Consider the following 23,844-nt stretch of genomic DNA (forward strand, 5'->3'; position numbering starts at 1 on the left):
CATCTCTCTTGAGGAGCTTGATGAACAAGCCTCTGTTCCAATCATTTGGAATTTTTTCATTCATCCATATGGCTGTCAGGAGTGGATGTAAAATTGTGCTGTTATAGAGGAACCTAGAAGAAGAGAAATTTGTTACCATCGAGTATAGATTTAAGTGTCAGGAAGTCGTTTCCGAAAGTATTTGTATGGAGTGTAGCCGTATATGGAAGTGAAACATGGACGATAAATACTTTGGACAAGAAGAGAATAGAAGCTTTCGAAATGTGGTGCTACAGAAGAATGCTGAACATTAGATGGGTAGATCATATAACTAATGAGGAGGTAATGAATAGGATTGCGGAGAAGAGACGTTAGTGGCACAACTTGACTAGAAGAAGGGATCGGTTGGTAGGACATGTTCTGAGGCATCAAGGGGTCACCAATTTAGTATTGGAGGGCAGCGTGGAGGGTAAAAATTGTAGAGGGACACCAAGACATGAATACACTAAGCACATTCAGAAGGATGTAGGTTGCAGTAGGTACTGGGAGATGAAGAAACGTGCACAGGATAGAGTAGCATGGAGAGCTGCATGTACCCAGTCTCAGGACTGAAGACCACAACAACAACACAGGGACCTACTTTATGTAACTCTGGACTGGTGTTGTCCAGGTCCAGAGCTTTTCCATTTTTTATTTATTGGATTGTTTTGCCGACTTCTTTAAATGCACCACTTTTGAAGTAATGCCTCGTTCGTCACCCGTTGTGCGAGCACCTATAAAGGACACGTGTTGGGTCGCATCTCTCCAGTAGAGGTGTTATCTTATTCCCAGGATGAATTATCATTTGCAGAAATTAAGAACTTGATGAACTGAAGCTGCGGATGACGTTACGTTTCTTCCTCTCTCTCAGCTGATTATTTTTGTCCTTTCGAACTTAGAATCAGGCCAGATTTCTGAACAGTTGAGGTACCTGTCCCACTCACATCGTAAACTCCGTAAGCTGGAAACTTAAACTAGTCCATTATAGAAGTTATATTAGCAAAAATATATATCCTCCTCGTACTTGTTGAATGCTACAATTCTGCCAATACTTGTTGGTGAGAGCTTTCCCAAGGATACGAGTATATTGTTCCGTTTTTGGAACCCCTCTGCCAAATCTTCACTTGCCATTTCCATTTCTCTGTTAAAGGTGTGCTTAATTTTTTGTTCCTCTGAAAGCTAGAACACGTCTAAACTGTGAGTATTATTCTATAAGATGTATGAGCTAGATGAGGAACACTTGTAGCTATTTTTCTTCTTGTTACTTGTTCATCACTATACTTCTTTCAATAGGTGTTTGGTTTTAATTTTTATTTTCCAGTCGGTCTAGCAGAGTAGTCTTAGGCATACCAAATTGATATTAGACAATTTTGACAGCTGTGCTAGCTAAAACTAGACGAACTGCTGTATTAAGCTATCTTTTCATCCACTTCACTTTATCCATAGTTCGTTTTCTTGCACGAATCGTCTAAAAAATAAAACAAATTTTGTTCAATTTAAAATGCTTTCCTTACACCCGGCATAATAACGCCATTGCTCCATTTGCAAAATACGCTAACAATTTCAATTTAAACCGTAAGGGAGCGCAAAACGATTGGTTTAGAAAGAACTCGTAGCTAAATAGCTAAGGATTACGCTAACATGATTATTTGAAAGGACAGACAGCCTATAGAGGCAATTATGTCAACAAAATGTAGTCTCGACAGTAAGATCCAAAAGGCTGAAAGCGGCAAGTATTTCATACGCTAGACGCCTGTTAATAAACTAAAACGGTGGGGGCAGGAATTAGGTCTGGACTGGGCCAAGGGGATGAAGCACAGGCAGGCGTACTCATACTACCAACAGCTCGCAATAAAACTGGGGTGGTGAGATTACCCAGGGTGGTGCCGTTACCCCGTCCCGTCTCTCCTGTCACCTGCATGTGGTAGCGTACTCGGATTTCCGAAAGGTATTCTTTGGATCCTGTGGTCTCATGGTGACGGGCGCAGCTGAAATAGTTTGCTTACAGCACCAGTAATTGGGTATTTAACTCATAAACTAGCAAATTGACCTACAATGGAACTGAGGACTGGGGCTGCTGGTTTTCTACTTTGCTGTCAGAGTCCTTTAGGGAGGAACGTGCTCGCCTTTATGACGCTCCGACAGAACCGTTCTTCCACTGCTTCCCTTTTTTTTCCTGTTACAGCGTGCTGTTTATATAAAACTAATTCTATAGGCCAGTGAAGTCTTGACAGTTCATTTCTACACCTCCAAACACTTACAAGCTTTGACACATTTAAGCAACAAATAGGTGCACATAAATCGTTTACATTTCTTTTGATACTTTCCTCATCAATAACAACTAATCGAAAACGCCCTGCTTATCATTTTTATCTTATAACTATAAAAATGTTATTAGAAATATGTACTGAATTTGCACTCTTTTCAGTTTTATGTAGTTCTCGGCAGTTGTTTTACGTTATTTGCAGTCATGTTAAGATCATTTTTAGTCCATTTTTATTGTCACTGTAATACTATTTTGGGAATATTTCTATAGGCACAGAATGCCCCATGTACAGAGACATGACGTCATAAATTTCTGTTGGTGAAAAATGGCTGACTAGAAACATAGTTCAGTGTCCTCAGAGCTTTTGCGATGATCCTAGAAGCTTAGTCAGGCATCTACTACGTCAGCGGAAACCACATTTACGCCTCAGACTGGATATAAACGCATATTTTACGTCCGGAAGTACGATAACTTTGAACCTCCGAACCTCTAACTCGTACTGATACGGTATCGAAAAACGTTTCACTGTTCCCCTACAACATCATCTTAAGAACGCATGGGAAAAATTTTTAAGATTTGCCATGAATAGAAATTATACAAATGGCCATCTCTAAAATGGGTACTGTTAGCACCCAGAAATCATGGTCCTGGATGTATCCTGATAACGGATTCAGATTTTGTGAAACGGGAAATTCGACTTTATAGACGAATGTTTAAAAAATGTACAGTTAAAATTTGAGCCATTTGCTGCTGTTAGTTATTTAGGTAATTGTCATCCGCGGTGCAAAAACGTATAAAATTGATTTTTGTGGTTTTGTGCACAAGTATGCTAACTGAGCTACTGGTAACGCATAAAGACACCGGAAGCAGTTCCGAAGATCCCCGAGAATATCATCTTGAGAACATATGGTAAAAATTTCGACTATTTGCCATGAACAGAAATTATAGAAGTGACCATCGCGACAATTAGTACCTTTAGTACTAAACTATCATGGCTTTTAGGGGTTTTGTCAGCAACCTCCCATGAACAAATGGTTCCTCTACAAGTTGCCTAAGATCCCTCTTAGAATACGCCTAATGACAAACAACCAACCATTTTTTTCAGTTTTCCTGAGCTGGAGGAAATGTGTTAGTGTTTGAATTTTTACTCTGTACTGTAGTATGGCTACAGTATGGCCATTCTTCCGACAGACACACAAATGGTTTTTAGACCAAGGACTATCCAGATCCCTTAACCCTGTGGTCGATAAAACCACGCATGTCACTCCCTGAAAAATCTCATTTTCGCACTATCGTGCATGGACCGATTAGGAGAGAAATTGTGAATGAGCCGCTTTTGGATATCAAGAGAGCAACGCGCGAAGCTTTGAATGAATTCCGTGGCATAATATTGTCGAAGATCTTTCAAAAAACCACAAGAAATTTTGGTCGCATGTTAAGATTGTTAGTGGCATCAAAGTCAGTATGCCGTCATCCACGGATGAGACAGGAAATAAATCTCAGGGTAACAAGACTCCGGTTTCAAATTTTCCTTAACAAACAAAACCCCAACAGTAGTGGCCCATTTTAATTCTCATACAATTGTAAATGTGAGTGAAACAGATATTAGGGTCAGTCGCGTTGAGAAACATTTGAAATCGCTGAAACTGAAAAAAAGTCCAGGGCTCCACGGAATCCATATCAGGGTATATACTAAATTTTCGGCTGTTAGCCCCTTTTTAATTACAATACAGATTATATCTCGGGGACCTCTGAAACTGTTTCCGGTATCTTTATCCGCTAGCGAGAGCCAGAAATTCATAATTACCCACTTGAGCAGAAAACAGTAGAAAGAGTTTTTATAAGTTTTTGCACTAAGGGCCACTACGTTTTTTAAACGCAATTCTCTCCTTGCGGAAAATCTGTATCCGTTATCAAGATACACGCAGGTACTTGATTTCTGGATGCTAATAGTACGAGTTTTAGAGAAGGCCACTTCTATAATTTCTGTGCATGTCATATCGTCAAAAAATTTCCCATACGTTCTTTAGATGATGTCCTAGGGGAATAGTGAAATTTTTTTCCATACCGTATCAGTAAGAGATATAGAGGTTCGGATGTTCGAAAGTATTGTACTTACGGAACTAAAATATGCGTTTACACCCAGTCTGAGGTGTAAATGTAGTTTCAATTGACCTAGTCGATACATGGCTTGTCTTCTGGGATCATCGCAAGAGTTCTGAGCTCACAGAACCACGTTTATAGTCGGTTATTTTTCACCAACAGAACTTTATGACGTTCTGTCTCTGTATAACGGGCATTACGCGCCTATACAAATATACCCAAAGTAAAGTGGTACTGCAGTGACAGTAAAAATGGTCTAAAAGGGGTCTTAACACGCTGCAAAGAACGTAAAACGCTGTCAAAAACTATATAAAAATGAAAAGTGCATATTTGTTACATATTCCTAATAAGATTTTTAACCGTATAAGATAAAGATTATAAGCAGGGCACTTTATGTGAGAATATGTTACAAGATTCTGCAACAAGTGGATGTGAAAGATATTGGACGATAATTTTGTGGTTAAATACTTCTACTCATGTTATGGACAAGTCTGACCGGCGCTTTGTTCAAACAACTACACACAAATTATTCTTCGACGGAATACACACCTGTCTACAACAAGAGTAGCAGAATTGATCCACAAAACTATCGTCCAATGTGCTTGACATTCATTTGTTACAGAGTATTACAACATTATCTCAGCTTAAACTCAATGAGGAGTTTTGAACCGGACGACAGCTCTGTACCAGCCAGCTCGAATTTCGAAACCATCGATCATGTGAAACCCAACTCATACTGTATTACACGAAACACTGAAAGACATCCGTGAAGACAGTCAAGTACAAGCAATATTTCTCAGTTTCCGAAAAGTATTCTCGCATTTACGCTTAATACCAAAATTACGGTTGTATTGGGTATCAAGCAAAAATTATGATTTGAGTGCGGATTTTTTGTAGTAAGGAAGCAACAAAATGTCTTCGACGGATTGTCTTCGACAGATGTAGAAGTAACTTCGAGTGTGCCTTAGGGAAGTGTGGTGAGACCTGTCTTTCGATGTTGTTTATTAATGACCTTGCAGATAGTATTAAAAGCACTCTCAGACGTTTCACAGATGACGCAGTTATCAATAACGAAGTAAAGTCTAAAAGTAGCTGCTCAGATATTCAATCAGGACTTGATAACATTTCAGAGTTGTACAAGACTGAATATGGGAATATATTACAATCTCCTGCACATAACTCCTGCGGGGAACGAGAAGACACGATTTTACTAATTACAATACGTACAGAAGCAGTCAACCATTCATTCCTTCCGCGCTGCAAACATGAACAGGAAAGGAACGGGGGAAAGTCCTAATCACACTAACAGAACCACAGGCACATAGACACAGGCAACAGAACATGCACAATGTCGGCACTAGTACAGTGTATATCCACCTTTCGCAGCAATGCAGGCTTCTATTCTCCCATGGAGACGATCGTGGAGATGCTGGATGTAGTCCTGTGGAACGGCTTGCCATGCCATTTCCACCTGGCGCCTCAGTTGGACCAGCGTTTGTGCTGGACGTGCAGACCGCGTGAAACGACGCTTCATCCAGTCCCAAACATGCCCAATGGGGGACAGATCCGGAGATCTTGCTGGCCATGGTAGTTGACTTACACCTTCTAGAGCACGTTGGGTGGCACGGGAAACATGCGGACGTGCATTGTCCTGTTGGAACAGCAAGTTCCCTTGCCGGTCTAGGAATGGTAGAACGATGGGTTCGATGACGGTTTGGATGTACCGTGCACTATTCAGTGTCCCCTCGACGATTACCAGAGTATGTGCAGTGGACGGACTTTGAGCGAGGGCGTATAGTGGGCATGCGGGAGGCCGGGTGGACGTACCGCCGAATTGCTCAACACGTGGGGCGTGAGGTCTCCACAGTACATCGATGTTGTCGCCAGTTGTCGGCGGAAGGAGCACGTGCCCGTCGACCTGGGACCGGACCGCAGCGACGCACGGATGTATATATATATATATATATATATATATATATATATATATATATATATATTCACTGACTTACAGATCTAGGACGACAAGGATAGGACAGATAGTCGGTTTTGGCTTTATGGCAGGAATTTGTATGAAACAATTTAGGGAAACCACAGAAAATCGAAATCACGATGGCTGGACGAAGAGTGGAGCCTCCACCCTCCCTAACGTAAGTCCACTCTCTTTAGAACAGTGCTACCTCATTCGGTTTGTCTCTAGTCTACAGTACTGTTATAATGTCGTTCGGTTGATCCTTAGTGTACAACACTACTATACAGACACGTTATTTAATAACGACAAAAGCCAAATGCTACACAGTTCATTAATTTCCCACTCGCAGTCACTGTAAGCACTACACATATGTTCAGCTGATGTCAGGACCATTTTGTGCACCGCTACTTCCCATTTTCCAGCCTGCAAAACTGAGTCAGCATATACTTAAGTGTGAAAGTGATGTGTGGGATGTTAAATTTTTTTTCGTTACTATTATTTACATTACATGTTCTTATCAAATCCCTACTCGGTATTGTCTGAGTAATTCTTCAGAGTAATAGAATTCTCTATCTGAACAGGTACTTATAGATTTAGTTCCGTGGCCATGGACAGAGTTATTTATGCAGTAAACAGCAACGTTATTTATGATGTGTACAGCTATTTGTCAAATGTATTCACACACTGTAGTTGAAATCCCCACCGTTTTCAACAAATAGATATTATTCTTAAGAACCTTTTCTTCAGTTTGAAAACTTTGTTCATATTTTGTGTATCTGATCCACAGAGAAGAATGTTGTAGCAAAGAACTGATGTATTTCTGAATAATATGTAAGTAAAAGGTACTTTCCGTTACACGCTGATGACAGGAATGTGAGGGCATAACGTTCTGGTAACACTACGTTTGTAAGTATCTTTGTGTGCTCACATCACTTCAACTGAGAATCAATATTGATTGTTAGAAAGTTTGTGTTTCTTAAATTTCTACATTCAATTTAATAGTGTCGTTTTCCCCCTTCAAGCTGAAATTCTTGGCATTTGTTTTCTATATGTTCAGTGTCAGTTTAATGCTTGTAAACTTCGATGAGGGTTTCACTTGCTTTCTCTGCAAGGTTCAAAATGGTTCAAATGGCTGTGAGCACTATGGGACTCAACTGCTGTGGTCATTAGTCCCCTAGAACTTAGAACTACCTAGAATCGCGAGACCACCGCGGCCGGCTCTCTGCAAGGAGTTGTCTTGTTTAATCAGCGACGATAATATTGCTGTCATCAGCAAAGAGAATTTTTTCTCCATCATTAACGCTACTGCGTAATTCATTGATGTATACTGAAGCGCCAAAGAAACTGGTATATGCATGTATATTCAGATACAGAGATATGTAACTGGTCAGAATACGGTGCTGAGATCGGCAACGGCTATGTAAGACAACAAGTGTGTGGCACAGTTGTTAGATCGGCTACTGATTTTATAATGGCATGTTATGAAGAATTAAGTTAGTTTGAAGGTTTTGTTATAGCCGGCGCACTGGCGATGGAACACAGCATCTCTGACGTAGCGATGAAGTGGGGATTTCCCCTACGACGATTTTACGAGTGTAGCGTGAATGTCGGGATCCGGTAAAACATCAAATCTCCGACATCACCGCTGCCGGGAAGAGATCCTGCAAGAACAGGAACAACGGCGACTGAATTGTTCAATGTGACAGAAGTGCAAGCCTTCCGCAAAGTGCTACAGATGTCAATGCTAGACCATCAACAAGTGTCAGCGTGCGAACCACTCAACCCAACATCATAGATATGGGCTTTCGGAGCCGAATGCCCATCCCTGTACACTTGATGACTGCACGACACGAAGTTTTGAGCCTCGCCAGGACCGGTCAACACCGCCGTTGGACTATTGGTGACTGGAAACATGTTGCGTGGCCGGACGACTCTCGTTTTTGCTGTATATTCTACAGTATTTACGTGCATTAGTGTCATTTTGGCTCATACATTGAGGTAGCAGTGTTATACGTTTTATTAGGTCATTATTCGCGTGTACATAAACGTTTGTTTACCTAATAAATACGAACGTTAATCAGGAGAGCTTCTGGAAAGTTGGGAAGGTAGGAGACGAGTTACTAGCAGAAGTAAAGCTGTGAGGACGGGGATTGAGTCGTTCTTGGGTAGCTTAGTTGGTCGAGCACTTGTCTGCGAAAGGGGCAAAGGTCCCGAGTTCGAGTCTCGGTCCGGCACACAGTTTTAATCTGCCAGGAAGTTTCACCAACTTTAATCAGTTGAAGTTGGTTTACAATACTTAGTGTTCACGTTTGTTAGTGTCATGTAAACTCGATACTTTGAAGCTAGCAATTTTTACACGTTTTATTAGGAAAAGTGTTACTGACATGAATTCTAACCTCACTTCTATACGTTTGACTAGCGCAACCTATGAGCAATAACAGTTACGCAAATGTAAAATACGTGGTAAATTAGTGTTACACTACAATATCTGAGTAAATCAGTTTTGTAATACAACTTCTGAGTCCTTTTTACATACGGTTTAGTTAGCAGAAAGCAAAAACTCACCTCGACGTCTGCTCAAATTCCTTAGCTTGGTGTGGTCTTTAGTGACCGTGTACTGGAAGCCCATCGCTTCCTATAAAGTAGAGTTTGCATTTGTGGTTTACATTCTGAACTCTTCTTGTTAGCTAAAGATTTTGTTTTGTACCTGCATCTGTCAGTGTAAAATACTCAGTATTTACATTTATTAGTCCCATGATGACTCGATACATTGAGGGAAGCAGTTTTTATAGTTTCATTAGGTTATTTTCGGGTGTACGTAAACGTTTGTTTATGTTATAAATACGAGGGGTAATCAAGAGGTGACGTTTACCGTGGGTAACTGTTTAATTGTTTAATAATATTCACTACATAGCCTCAGCAGTTTAGTGTAGGTCATTGTTTTCTTCCTTAATATTCACTAGATAGGCCCTAGCAGGAATATAAGCAGCAGATCTGGCTTCTACCAAACAATTTTATTGTTTTTCATTGTTGAGTGTCCTTTCTGCCAACTAGAGTGTAGATGTTAACCTGGTGTGGCAGTGGGTTTCATTAAGTTTCTTACAGTGGATAGGGACTGTGTCTGTTATGTACGGGTGCAGGACGAGTTGCCCCCAGTCCAATCGCAGCTGAAAGCTTTGTTGGCCAGGCTCCAGGGTGCCACCTTGAGATGCGGTGGGGGTTGGGGTGCCTGGGGCAATCTCTGCTGTACTAGATGTGCAGGGTGGGATGTCACAGCTCTCTGCTGTACTAGATGTGCAGGGTGGGATGTCACAGCTCTCTGCTGTACTAGATGTGCAGGGTGGGATGTCACAGCTCTCTGCTGTACTAGATGTGCAGGGTGGGATGTCACAGCTCTCTGCTGTACTAGATGTGCAGGGTGGGATGTCACAGCTCTCTGCTGTACTAGATGTGCAGGGTGGGATGTCACAGCTCTCTGCTGTACTAGATGTGCAGGGTGGGATGTCACAGCTCTCTGCTGTACTAGATGTGCAGGGTGGGATGTCACAGCTCTCTGCTGTACTAGATGTGCAGGGTGGGATGTCACAGCTCTCTGCTGTACTAGATGTGCAGGGTGGGATGTCACAGCTCTCTGCTGTACTAGATGTGCAGGGTGGGATGTCACAGCTCTCTGCTGTACTAGATGTGCAGGGTGGGATGTCACAGCTCTCTGCTGTACTAGGTGTGCAGGGTGGGATGTCACAGCTCTCTGCTGTACTAGGTGTGCAGGGTGGGATGTCACAGCTCTCTGCTGTACTAGATGTGCAGGGTGGGATGTCACAGCTCTCTGCTGTACTAGATGTGCAGGGTGGGATGTCACAGCTCTCTGCTGTACTAGATGTGCAGGGTGGGATGTCACAGCTCTCTGCTGTACTAGATGTGCAGGGTGGGATGTCACAGCTCTCTGCTGTACTAGATGTGCAGGGTGGGATGTCACAGCTCTCTGCTGTACTAGATGTGCAGGGTGGGATGTCACAGCTCTCTGCTGTACTAGATGTGCAGGGTGGGATGTCACAGCTCTCTGCTGTACTAGATGTGCAGGGTGGGATGTCACAGCTCTCTGCTGTACTAGATGTGCAGGGTGGGATGTCACAGCTCTCTGCTGTACTAGATGTGCAGGGTGGGATGTCACAGCTCTCTGTCACTGAGCCAAGCTCAGGTGCGACTGAGCTGGCCGTCCCACTCTCACCTCAGTGTGGTTCGCGGACTGTGTCGAGGTCTCGAGCGTCAAGCGAAGGCGGCATGGGCGACGCAGGCTCCTGCCCAATCCCATGCACTTTGCTAATAGGGGGGGGGGGGGGGGGGAGGCTGAGCGTGATCAGAATGTACCTGCTGCCAGGATAGTGGCCACTCCTTCATCAAGGTCCGGATAGGCACGTGGAGGTAGGGGTTTGTTAGTTATTGGGAGCTCCAATGTTAAGCTGGTCCTGGAGACCCTCGAGAACATAGCGGCTAGGGCGGGGAAGAAGGCCAACGTTCACTCGGTGTGCTTTCCAGAGGGCCTTGTCCAGGATGTGGAAGAGGCTCTTCCAGCGGCTATCGAGAGTGCAGGCTGCAGCTAGCTGCAGATTGTTACACGTGTCGGCACCAATGATGAAATTCGCCGGGGATCCTAAGAAATCCTTGGGTCCTTTCAACGGCTGGCTAAATAGGCGAAGGCGGCCTCTGTCGCTCGAGGAGTGGAAGCCAAGCTGATGATTTGCAGCGTCGAACCCAGAGTGGACTGGGGTCCTATGGTCTGGAGTCGGGTGGAGAATCTGAACCAGAGGCTACGTCGATTTCGTGACGAAAATGGTTGTAGACTCCTCGACCCGTGCTATGAGCTGGAAAGTTGTAGGACGCCCTTCGATAGATCAGGGGTACACTACACGCAGGAATTAGCTACATGGGTAGTACAGTACTTGCGGCGTGCACATGGGGCTTTTTAAGGTTAAGTTTCTCCCCACGGGAAACAAACCGTTGGCCAGTTCATGATACTGATGTGGTTGTACCAACTGTAAATATTGTTAGTTCGCCTAAACAGGTCATTCCAAAGGATTTAAGTATGCTAAATCTAAGTTAATAAACTGTCGAAGTGTCTGTAGCACGATCACCGAGTTACTCTCCGAAATAAACAGTAGTAATGCCAATGTTGTATTAGATACCGAAAGCTGGTTGAAACCAGACATCAAGAGCAGTGAAATTTAGAACTCGGTTTGGAAAATGTTTAGTAAGGATATGACTGATGCTATGGGAACTGGTGTGTTGACTTCAGTTAACAGCTGTTTAAACGCAGTTGAGATCGATACTGGGTCGGACTGTTACATAGTCTGGATAAAGCTGTCAATCAGACAAGGAGTGACCATTGTATTACAATGTTCTTGTAGACCACCAGCATCCGCAAGAAACGCCACAGAACATTTCAGCCAAAGTCTTGAGTACATAGGACATAAATATCCAAATTATCCATTAGTACAGGTGGAGACTTTAATCTGGCATCCATTGACTGTGAAAATTACACGTTTATCACAGGGGGCAGAAGGGAAGATTCGCGTGAAGTGATTCTAGGAGTGCTCTCAACATACAACCTTGAGGAATTCGTTAGAAAACCAACTTGAGCTGGCAACATATTAGATATCTGGTTACAAACAGACCTAATCTTTTTGAGGAAGTTAATCTAGAAGAAGGTATTAGCGACCATAATGTCGTAGTGGCTTCTCTGTCAGTGGAAGTTGCAAATAAACCAAGGAAACAGCGTAGGGGTTTCTTGTTTGGGGAAGGAAACAAAAGTGTCATTAATGATTATCTTCATAGTCAACTCCAAGCGTTCAGTGAGGGACACGAAGATATTGAGCATCTTTGGCCGGAATTTAAGGGTATTGTCCACCATGTGCTAGAGAAGTATGTGCCTAGCAAAAATATAGGGGAGGGAAAGGATCCACCTTTGTACAACAAACATATTAGAAAGTTGCTGAGAAAGCAGAGAGTTTTGCACAGTCGTTTTAAACGTAGTCACTGCCCCGCTGACAAACAGAAATTATGCAAAATGAAAGCAGCTGTCAGAAGGACAATGAGAGATTCTTTTAACGAATTTGAAAGTAATGTTTTATGTGCAGATCCTAAAAACAACTCCAAAAAAATGTGGTCTTAGGTGAAATCTATGAACGCTACAAATAATTCAATACCTTGACAGTACGGCTAATGTAACGGATGATGATAAACAGAAGGCCGAAATTCTAAACCTAGCTTTCAAAAACTCGTTTACTACAGAGAACAAACGAAAGGATGGCTAACATAGTGTTTAGTGTATCTGTGATTGTAAAACAATTAAGATCCTTAGACGCCAGGAAGGCATCTGGCTCAGACGGTATCCCCGTAAGATTTTATGTTGGATAGCTACAAATATAGCACCATTCTTATCCATCATCTATCAGAGATCACTGGAACAGCGGGAAGTTCCACGGGACTGGAAGAATTACCTGGTCATAGCAAACGATAAAAGGAGTAGAAAATTGAATGCACATAATTACCGCCCAATTACATTGACATCCATTTGTTGTAGAATCATGGAACGTATTTTGTGTTCAGACATAATGACCTTCCTAAACTCTGAGATGTCAGTGAAATTGGCCGGTAATTATGTGCATTAAATTTTCTACCCTTCCTATCGTTTGCTGTGACCAGGGCCTTCTTCCAGTCCCGTGCAACTTAATCATAGCTAACACTTGGTTCAAGAATCATAGAAGAAGGTTGTACACATGGATGAATCCTGGAAATACTAGATGGTATCAGATAGATTATATAATGCTAAGACAGAGATTTAGGAACCAAGTATTAAACTGTAAGACATTTCCAGAGGCAGATGTGGACTGTGACCACAATCTATTGGTTATGAGCTGTAGATTAAATCTGAAGAAACCGCAAAAAGTTGGGAATTTAAGGAGATGGGATCTGGACAAACTGATTAAGCCAGAGGTTGTACGGAGTTTCAGGGAGAGTATAAGGGAACAATTGTCACAAATGGGGGAATGAAATACTGTAGAAGTAGAATAGGTAGTTCTGAGGGATGAAGTAGTAAAGGCAGCAGAGGATAAAGTAGGTAAAAATACGAGGACTAGTAGAAATCCTTGGGTAAGAGAAGAAATATTGAATTTAAATGATAAAAGGAGAAAATACAAAAATCCAGTAAATGAAGCAGGCAAAAAGGAATACAAACGTCTCAAAAAATGAGTTCGACAGGAAGTGCTAAATGGCTAAGCAGGGATGGCTAGAGGAGAAATGTAAGGATGTAGAGGCTTATCTCACTAGGGGTAAGATAGATACTGCCTACAGGAAAATTAAAGAGACCTTTGGAGAAAAGAGAACCACTTGTATGAATATCAAGAGCTCATATGGAAACCCAGTTCTAAGCAAAAGAAGGGAAAGCAGAAAGGTGGAAGGAGTATATAGAGGGTCTATACAAGGGCGACGGACATGAGGACAATATTCTGGAAATGGAAGAGAATGTAGATGAAGACGAAATGGGAGATACAATACTGCGTGAAGACTTTCACAGGTCACTGGAGGCCTGAGTCGAAAGAAGGCCCTGGGAGTAGACAATATTCCATTAGAACTACTGACGGCCTCGGGAGATCCAGTCCTGACAAAACTCTACCATTTGGCGAGCAAGATGTATGAGACAGGAGAAATACCCTCAGACTTCAAGAAGAATATAATAATTCCAATCCCAAAGAAAGCAGGTGCTGACAGATGTTAAAATTACCGAACAATCAGTTTCATAAGCCACAGCTGCTAAATACTAACGTGAATTCTTTACAGACGAATGGAAAAACTAGTAGAAGCCAACCTTGGGGAAGATCAGTTTGGATTCCGTAGAAATATTGGAACATGTGAGGCAATAATGACCTTATGACTTATCTTAGAAGAAAGATTAAGGAAAGGCAAACCTACGTTTCTAGCTTTTGTAGACTTAGAGAAAGCTTTTGACAATGTTGACTGCAATACTCTCTTTCAAATTCTAAAGGTGGCAGGGGTAAAATACAGGGAGCGAAAGGATATTTACAATTTGTACAGAAAACAGATGGCCGTTATAAGAGTCGAGGGACATGAAAGGGAAGCAGCGGTTGGGAAGGGAGTGAGACTGGGTTGTAGCCTCTCCCCGACGTTATTCAATCTGTATATTGAGCAAGCAGTAAAGGAAACAAAAGCAAAATTCGCAGTAGGTATTAAAATCCATGGAGAAGAAATAAAAACTTTGAGGTTCGCCAATGACATTGTAATTCTGTCAGAGACAGCAAAGGATTTGGAAGAGCAGTTGAATGGAATGGACAGTGTCTTGAAAGGAGGATATAAGACGAACATCAACACAAGCAAAACGAGGATAATGGAATGTAGTCAAATTAAGTCGGGTGATGGTGAGGGAATTAGGTTAGGAAATGAGACATTTAAAGTAGTAAAGGAGTTTTGCTATTTGGGGAGCGAAATAACTGATGATGGTCGAAGTAGAGAGGATATAAAATGTAGACAGGCAATGGCAAGAAAAGCGTTTCTGAAGAAGAGAAATTTGTTAACATCGAGTATAGATTTAAGTGTCAAGAAGTCGTTTCTGAAAGTATTTTTATGGAGTGTAGCCATGTATGGAAGTGAAACATGGACGATAAATAGTTTGGACAATAAGAGGATAGAAGCTTTCGAAATGTGGTGCTACAGAAGAATGCTGTAGATGGGTAGATCACATAACTAATGAGGAGGTATTGAATAGATTTGGGGAGAAGAGGAGTTTGTGGCACAACTTGGCAAGAAGAAGGGACCGGTTGGTAGGACATGTTCTGACGCATCAAGGGATCACAAATTTAGTATTGGAGGGCAGTGTGGAGGGTAAATGGTTGGTTAAAATGGCTCTGAGCACTATGGGATTTATCATCTGTGGTCATCAGTCCCCTAGACTTAGAACTACTCAAACCTAACTAACCTAAGGACATCACACACATCCATGCATGAGGCAGGATTGGAACCTGCGATCGTTGCGATCACGCGGTTCCAGGCTGAAGCGCCTAGAACTGCACGGCCGCACCGGCCGGCGTGGAGGGTAAAAATCATAGAGGGAGACCAAGAGATGAATACACTAAGCAGATTCAGAAGGACGTAGGTTGCCGTAAGTACTGGAAGATGAAGGAGCTTGCACAGGATAGAGTAGCATGGAGAGCTGCATCAAACGAGTCTCAGGACTGAAGAGCACAACAACAAACAACAACACTCTGAGAAGCTCATCTGTAGAATCCAGCACGGTTTTAGGAAACATCGGTCATGCGAGACATAGCTGGCCCTCCTTGAGCATGATATACAACAGGCTCTAGATACCGGCTACCAGGTTGATGCCATATTTCTCGACTTTCGAAAGGCGTTCGACTCAGTTCCGCACTGTAGCTTGCTCAAAAAAAGTGAGCGCTTACGGTCTATCCTATCACATATGCAGTTGGGTAGAAAGTTTTCTAACAGACAGAGATCAGTATGTCGTCCTAAATGGGGAGACTTTAACAGAAACAAGCGTAACATCAGGTGTGCCCTAGGGCAGCTTGATAAGTCAGCTGCTTTTTGCGATTTACGTAAACGAACTGGTTGATTGTGTTGACAGAGGTATTAGACTTTTACCGATGGTGCTGTAGTCTACAGGAAAGTATTATCACACGAAAGTTGTGAAAAAATCAATGAGGATTTGCAGAAAACGAATACGTGGTGTAATGAATGGCAGTTATGTCTCAATATTAGTAAGTGTAGCCTACTGCGTATAGCAAAGCGAAAAACCCCATTAATGTACGAGTACAAAATAAATGCCTAGTCTATGAAAGGAGTGGCATCCGTCAAGTATCTGGGTGTGACTATTCGAAATGATCTCAAATGGAGAGGCCAGATAACACAAGTAACGGGTAAGGTGAACTCCAGATTGCGGTTTGTTGGTAGAATCCTGAAGTGATGCAGTCCTTCAACAATGGAAATTGGTTACAGTACTTTAGTTCCTCCTGTCTTAGTGTTCATCTGTATGGGAACGTTGCCATTTAGTTCAAATGGTTCTAAGCAACATGGGACTTAACATCGGAGGTCATCAGTCCCCTAGACATAGAACTATTTACACCTAACTAACCTAAGGACATCACACACATCCAAGCCCGAGGAAAGATTCGAACCTGCGACCGTAGCAGTAGCGCGGTTTCAGACTTAAGCGCCTAGAACAGCTCGGCCACAGCGCCGGCTCTTACCATTTGGCTCTGATTTAAGAGACTGAGAAGGTCGAAATAAGACCGGCAAGATTCGTGCCTGGTACATTTTGCCATCACGAGAACGTTACAAATCTCATAGAAAGTTTGAAGTGGAACAAACCTGCAGATAGACGACGCGCTAAGCGCAAGGGGCTGCTCACTAAATTCCAAAATGTAGATGTAGATGTAGTTGAATCTAAGGACCCTGCATTTCAGCAGGGGACCCTTCAAGCTGGTGGAGGCTCTGTAATGGTGTTGGGCGTGTGCAGTGATATGGGTCTCCTGATACGTCTAGATACGACTCTGACAGGTGACACGTACAAAAGCATCCTGTCTATCACCTGCAGCCATTCATGACCGTTGTGCATTCCAAAGGACTTAGGAAATTCCAGCAGGGCAATAGCCCACCCCACACGTCTAGAATTGCTCAAGAATGGCTCCAGGAACTCTCTTCTGAGTTAAAACACTCTCGCTGGCCACCAAACCCTCCAGACATGAACATTTTGATCATATCTGGGATGCGTTACTACGTGCTCTTCAGAAGAGGTCGCCACCCAACGTACTCTTATGAATCTATGGGCACCGCTGCGGGATTCGTGGTGTCAGTTCCCTCCGGCACTAATTTAGACGTTAGTCGAGTCCATGGCACGTCGTGTTGTGGCACTTCTGTGTACATGAGGGGGCTCTGCTCGATATTAGGTAGGTGTACCAGTTTCTTTGTCTCTTCAGTGTATATCAGGAACACTATTGACCTTAAAATGCTGACCTGAGGAACTTCCATATTTGTATTTTGGCTGTTGTAAGCGTTTTACTAACACTTCAGCCTTATTTGAAGTACGTGTTATCTCTATTCTTTCTGCCATATATGTTTAGAACCTGTTATTAACTATCCTTCTTACTCTTATTTATAACCTATTTAGTACAATATTATGGTGGACAGTATTAAAATCCTTAGAAAATCTTAAAGTATGCCTGTGACACGGACAACTTTGTTAGGAGCATAAAGTAACACTTTGATGAATTCTACAATGGTTGAAACCAAGCCTCTGCCATTTTCGAAACCAAACCATGATTCACTTAAAAAGTTGCATTTACTGGCGCCAACAGGTAAATGACTGATTATTTTGTATGTATCCTGCATTATTTTTCTTTAAAATTTTGCAGGAGTTTCCCTGATTCGTGTATTATGCTTGTTAAGAGAGCTTCTGACATCTTTATGCATTGTTTCAGCACACACGTTGGTATTTCACCTAAGGCAGCTGACTTTTTACTTCTTAGTTTTGGTGCAATTTTACTGACTTCGAGCTCTATGGTTGATAGGAAGATCATTGTACTTAGAGAATAATTATTTACAGTTTATTGTATTTGTTTTTTGGGAAATTATGCCTTAACTTCTCCGCAGGACTCGAAAGGTGCTCATTTCCAAAACGTGCTAGGTGGTGAGGTTCATTTATTACTTTATTCCCTTCCATTGTAAGAGCGTTATTATGTCTTTGTTTGTATCTCCCTGTTTATTGTTTTCTGGCTCCCCACACTGCTTTGGTTTTATTGTCTGCATTATGTATTATTTTGTAATTGATATAGTTTTGTTGCATCAATCAGTACCTTCCTATGAATCTTTTTGTTCCTATGAGATAAATTCAAGGACTCTTCCATTATGACTCTTTTCATGGAATCAGTTCTGATTTTCTGGAAAAAAGATAAGTGACACTCAGAATGATCTGTTGCCACTGTTTTGCCACTATTAGCTATTGTCATAAGAAATTATAATGCCATTACATTATAACACATTTATATTTAATGTGTATCTTAAAGTAAGCAAATAATTAAGATTTAAGTGCAATATCTAGAACTAAGGTTAAAAGAGATAGTTTGCAAATGAATCTGGTTGTTTATAATAGGTTCTAAATTGACATCAGAATATCATTATCATATTTCTCCTGCTTCTGCTCTTTACTTTTGCTGACTGTAGCTAGGTGTCTTCGTTTCCTGAACCAGGTCTCCACATAATGAGTTGGGTTGACAATTTGTAAATGAGATCCTACTAATTTTATGCGCATCAAGCTGGCAACAGGTTCCAGGTGCAGTGGCGCTTTTCATGTTTGGTTTCATTGGCCAACGGCCAGGGACATCACAATCGACAATGTGTACAAAAGGAGGCATGCATGTGAAAGGCACATTTTCAGCACACACGATTTCATTCCCACTTTTTTCCTTAGTTTCATGAAGTTTGACATTTTCATCATCACTCTCAAGAACTTTATCATTTTATTCGCTGAGGATGAGAGATACTGCGTATTGTTACAACCCTTTTGGACTCTGAAACTGTAACAGAATTCCACACTTCAAGTAAGCCTTTTCAACAATGGGGAAGTGAACAAAAGATATTACAACGTCACAGCATAAAAAAGAATTGCCTTCTCGTAATTTAATTTAAAATTTGACCCCATAAGAATAGTTTTTACTTCTGTGATTCTTAACATTCATTACTGGGATGACTTGAATAACATTATACAGGCCGTTATTCTAGTCATGTTTTGAAAAAGCTGTGAGATTCACTGTCATGATACCAAAAGGGATACCAACATACTATTTACAAACGCCTCAGATACAGACGAAATCTAATAGCATTATCTGCTTTTGCTAATAATGCTTTTGATGAATGATTTTTCTGCCTTTTAACATAAAAAAATGTAGCATTTTCCCTTCTGAGGATTCAAAAAGAGAGGGCAAGCATCTCAGACTGTAGTCCTAGACAGTCAGCATTGCATGTAATTGAGGTACTTAAGGGTTCAAGAGGAGTTCTTATTCATTTGCTTTTGTGGGACATTGAAACTGATGTGCATACTTTTGGAAACGTCTTTTCGAAGTTGAATTTCAATAATCTTCAGAATTTAAGAATTTCACATTTACACTGATTTTTCTATACACGTCATCCCCGCTTTGATTTGCGAGTTCTTTAGAGAAAATCTTGTGATTGTAAGCTTCCAGTTTATGGAATTTTTCCATACTCGATTTTATTGTTGTTTCCCAGAAGTGATCTCATATTCCGGGATCCTTTCCAGCTACATCAAACTCATTCTTCTCCATATTTGCGTCCACATGGCCAGTTACTGTTATACTAACTGTAGTAACCCTATTCTCTCTATTAACCAACAGAGACATGACGAAACTCTGCTCATTTATGATGTTGCTACTGGTATAGCTTATGATATTAATGTTTGTGGTTATGTATCCACACAAAATTAAGTTGAATTCTGTACTCGAGGTTGTATTTAGAACTTCTTTTAATTTATTAAAGAAAAAAGCTCCACAGAACCACTTGGAGATCGATACACACATTAAAATGATTAATATTTTCGAGTTATCAAGCCCTGTTAATTCAGTAGCTGAGATTTACAAGTATTTTTCTTCACTTACTGTTCTATGGCCATCTCTTGGTTTGAACTTTGTTTCTTTTCTGATAAACTGATAGACGCATGATCCTCCGCCCATTGAAGTAATCATAGTCTGTATTCTCACATAAGTAAAACAGCACATGTTGGATTTCTGAGGAACTCCGTTTATGGGCTCAAAATTTTAGGCCCTCAGACTACCGGTTTCGAACAGCAGTGACCATCTTCACATCTGTTTTTAAAAACATTTAATGAAGCCATAGTGGCATAATCAAAAGAGAAACACAAAATCAGTTGAGTTTCCTTAGAGGTAAATGAAATATAATATGCACTAGAGTCATTTTGTTAACAGCGCTACGGTTCTGTGTCTCTACACCAGTCCTCAGTGACATAAATTACTGGGTAGTTGAAAGATTGGAGTTCAACTTCAAACTGTTTTATTGACTGACAAAGGACTTTTAAGTCTGTGAAATGTCCCATGTTGCTTTTTTCCAATGATTTCTTTTTCTTTAAGATATGTAGTATACAGGGTGTTACAAAAAGGTACGGCCAAACTTTCAGGAAACATTCCTCACACACAAAGAGAGAAAATATGTTATGTGGACATGTGTCCAGAAACGCTTACTTTCCATGTCAGAGCTTATTTTATTACTTCTCTTCAAATCACACTAATCATGGAATGGAAACACACAGCAACAGAAAGTACCAGCGTGAATTCAAACACTTTGTTACAGGAAATGTTCAAAATGTCCTCCGTTAGCGAGGATCCATGCATCCACCCTCCGTCGCATGGAATCCCTGATGCGCTAATGCAGCCTTGGAGAATGGCGTATTGTATCACAGCCGTCCACACTACGAGCACGAAGAGTTTCTACATTTGGTATCGGAGTTGCGTAGACAAGAGCTTTCAAATACCCCCATCAATGAAAGTCAAAAGGGTTGAGGTCAGGAGAGCGTGGAGGCCATGGAATTGGCCTGTCTCTACCAATCCATCGGTTACCGAATCTGTTGAGAAGCGTACGAACACTTCGACTGAAATGCGCAGGAGCTCCATCGTGCATGAACCACATGTTCTGTCGTACTTGTAAAGGCACATTTTCTAGCAGCACAGGTAGATTATCCCTTATGAAATCATGATAACGTGCTCCATTGAGCGTAGGTGGAAGAACATGGGGCCCAATCAAGACATCACCAACAATGCCTGCCCAAACGTTCACAGAAAATCTGTGTTGATGGCGTGATTGCACAATTGCGTGCGGTTTCTCGTCCGCCCACACATGTTGATTGTGAAAATTTATAATTTGACATTGGAATGAAGCCTCATCCGTAAGGAGAACACTTGCACTGAAATGAGGATTGACACATTGTTGGATGAACCATTCGCAGAAGTGTACCCGTGGAGGCCAATCAGCTGCTGATAGTACCTGCACACGCTGTACATGGTATGGAAACAACTGGAATGTTCCGTGCTCCCTAAGACGCCGATCAATGGCTTCGAACGTCTTCCTGTCGGGACACCTTCGTTCTGGAAATCTGTCTCGATACAAAAGTACCGCGCCACGTATATTGCCCCGTGCTGATCCATACATCAAATGGGCATCTGCCAACTCCACATTTGTATACATTGCACTGACTGCAAAACCACGTTCGTGATGAACACTACGTACTGATGTGCTTGATGCTAGTACTGTAGAGCAATGATTCGCATGTCAACACAAGCACCAAAGTCAACATTACCTTCCTTCAATTGGGCCAACTGGCTGTGAATCGAGTAAGTACAGTACATAACGATGAAACTAAAATGAGCTCTAACATGGAAATTAAGCATTTCTGGACACATGTCCACATAAAATCTTTTCTTTTTTTGTGTGTGAGGAATGTTTCCTGAAAGTTTGGCCGTAACTTTTTGTAACACCCTGTATGTGTCATTTGACTTGTTAGATTCTATATTGTGAGTGGCTGTTTCAGTAATTTTTAAACTGCTGGAGATACTCTTTAGACGGGAGAACCGGTTGCATACTTCTCCTACCCGTAACACTGAACATGTGTGTGCAAGATCCTCCGACTTTACTTTCATGGACCAGCTGTACCAATCTTTCAACACCAGACGAAAAAATGACCTGTGTTTCCCATTACGAAAACTGTCAGTTGCTCAGGACTGAGTACAGTATGCTGCAAAAATGCTTTTGCTCATGCCCAAAAATATAAAATGTTAACAGATAGCAAAGCAAGCTCTAAATCATATCGAGTCGCTAAGCTGTAGGGCTAGTTTATTATCACCCTGATGTGCCAATATCTGTTTCCTTTGGCCACTTTGGAAGTTTCCTTTTCGTCAGCATCCGCTGTCGACTGGTTTATCGGGGTTCGATCCTCTGTAGAGGCAATGCTGTTCCTCCGTCGGTCCTGGCGGTGTGATTTTCACGGACAACATCAGTTTGCTCGTTTTTGGAGGAGCTCCTACGGGATCGTCCTTCACATCAGCATCCTGTTGCACTTGGTTTGTCGAGGTTCGCTACTCTACGGAAGCAATGTTCGTCCCTTCTTGGGTCCTTACATAGGCATGCAACTTGACTGGAGATCGCTTCTGAGATACGGTATCGAAACCTGGATATCAAACAATTGAGAACAAACAGCTGATACACATTTCAGTTGTCATCAACCTACCAATGAAAAGTAATTGTTTTTGCTCAAAATCATTTGGTACTTGCAGCATTTCTGGTTCTTTTCGTGACACCTGTACTCCACGTTTCGAAACAAAAGCCTGTACAGTGTATGAGACCAGCACTGTGGGTCCGCCCCTGCCGTGCTCGTGTACCGCGGCAGCCTGCAGCGGCGGGCGCCCGCAGCGCGGCTATAAAAAAGAGCGCCCGGGCAACAGCGCACAGTAGCCTGCGATGTTGAGCCGGCTGCTGCTACTGCTGGCAGGGGCCGCTGCTGCGACTGCGGCGGCTGCGGAGGGCCCACACGAGGCTGCGGACACGGAAGTCACTCGCCGCTACTGCTACTGTCACGACAAAGACGACAGGTTCAACAGTACCTACCAGACCTGCGTCCTCAGGCAGGTATGTTTCGAACTGTGCGCTATTTCAACGGGAAAATTCCTGAGATGTGGGTTAAATGGTAAGACTGCCGTTGCAGAAGAGATTCGACGCGTTACCACACCAGTTTGTCTATCAAAACAGGAAAGTACAGCATAGGACACCGACGCGGAGGAGGAAAATTCGTAACAGCCGTGAAGGGATAGTACTCAATGACTGACTAGAAGCAGACAGCATGTTTCTGGAGATCTTGTAAATTTTTGCTATAGTCGACATGCAGATAACCGCGTCAGTGACGTCTTCCAACAGCCAAATTAACGGCCCAAAATAGGGGTTCCCGCTCGTCAGGCTGTTTCGTCGTCTTATGGTGTGAGCGTCACTCATATTAGTGGCATTCCCTTCCACCACTAAATCTGAGCAAAGAGTATCTCTGTTATAGTCTAACCCATCGGTCGTGTTTCGCGTCACATTATCACAAAAGCTGTCACTTAATCTTCTCACTGCCCACAGAAGTATACGCAACAACAAATGCATTAAACGAGGCTCACAGCGGAAATGCATATCCCTGAACGGTGCATCTTAAGTTGCACAAGTCACACCAGTACCGAAGAAAAGAAACGGCAGTAATCGCTAACGTCGATTTGCAGTTAGTTTTTGAAACATATGCTGTGTGATAATTCCTTCCTTTTCTAAAACTGCTGTCCCTAAACACGCTCCAATGCCCATGTTAGTGAAAGCATTCAAGTGGCTCTAAGCATTATGGGCCTAAACTTCTGAGGTC

At 42.2% G+C, this 23,844-nt stretch overlaps 1 protein-coding gene across 1 annotated transcript in view; it reads left to right on the forward strand.

The window, feature by feature from the left end:
• The first annotated feature begins 22,919 nt into the window (after positions 1-22,919).
• Positions 22,920-23,844, forward strand: part of LOC126266834 (C-type mannose receptor 2-like) — a 136,174-nt gene continuing 135,249 nt past the window's right edge. The window contains exon 1 of the mRNA XM_049971395.1: positions 22,920-23,087. Coding sequence (XP_049827352.1) covers positions 22,920-23,087 — 168 coding nt within the window. The remainder of the gene's footprint in view (positions 23,088-23,844) is intronic.

Source organism: Schistocerca gregaria, chromosome 4 (assembly GCF_023897955.1).
Source record: "Schistocerca gregaria isolate iqSchGreg1 chromosome 4, iqSchGreg1.2, whole genome shotgun sequence".
Taxonomy (NCBI): domain Eukaryota; kingdom Metazoa; phylum Arthropoda; class Insecta; order Orthoptera; family Acrididae; genus Schistocerca; species Schistocerca gregaria.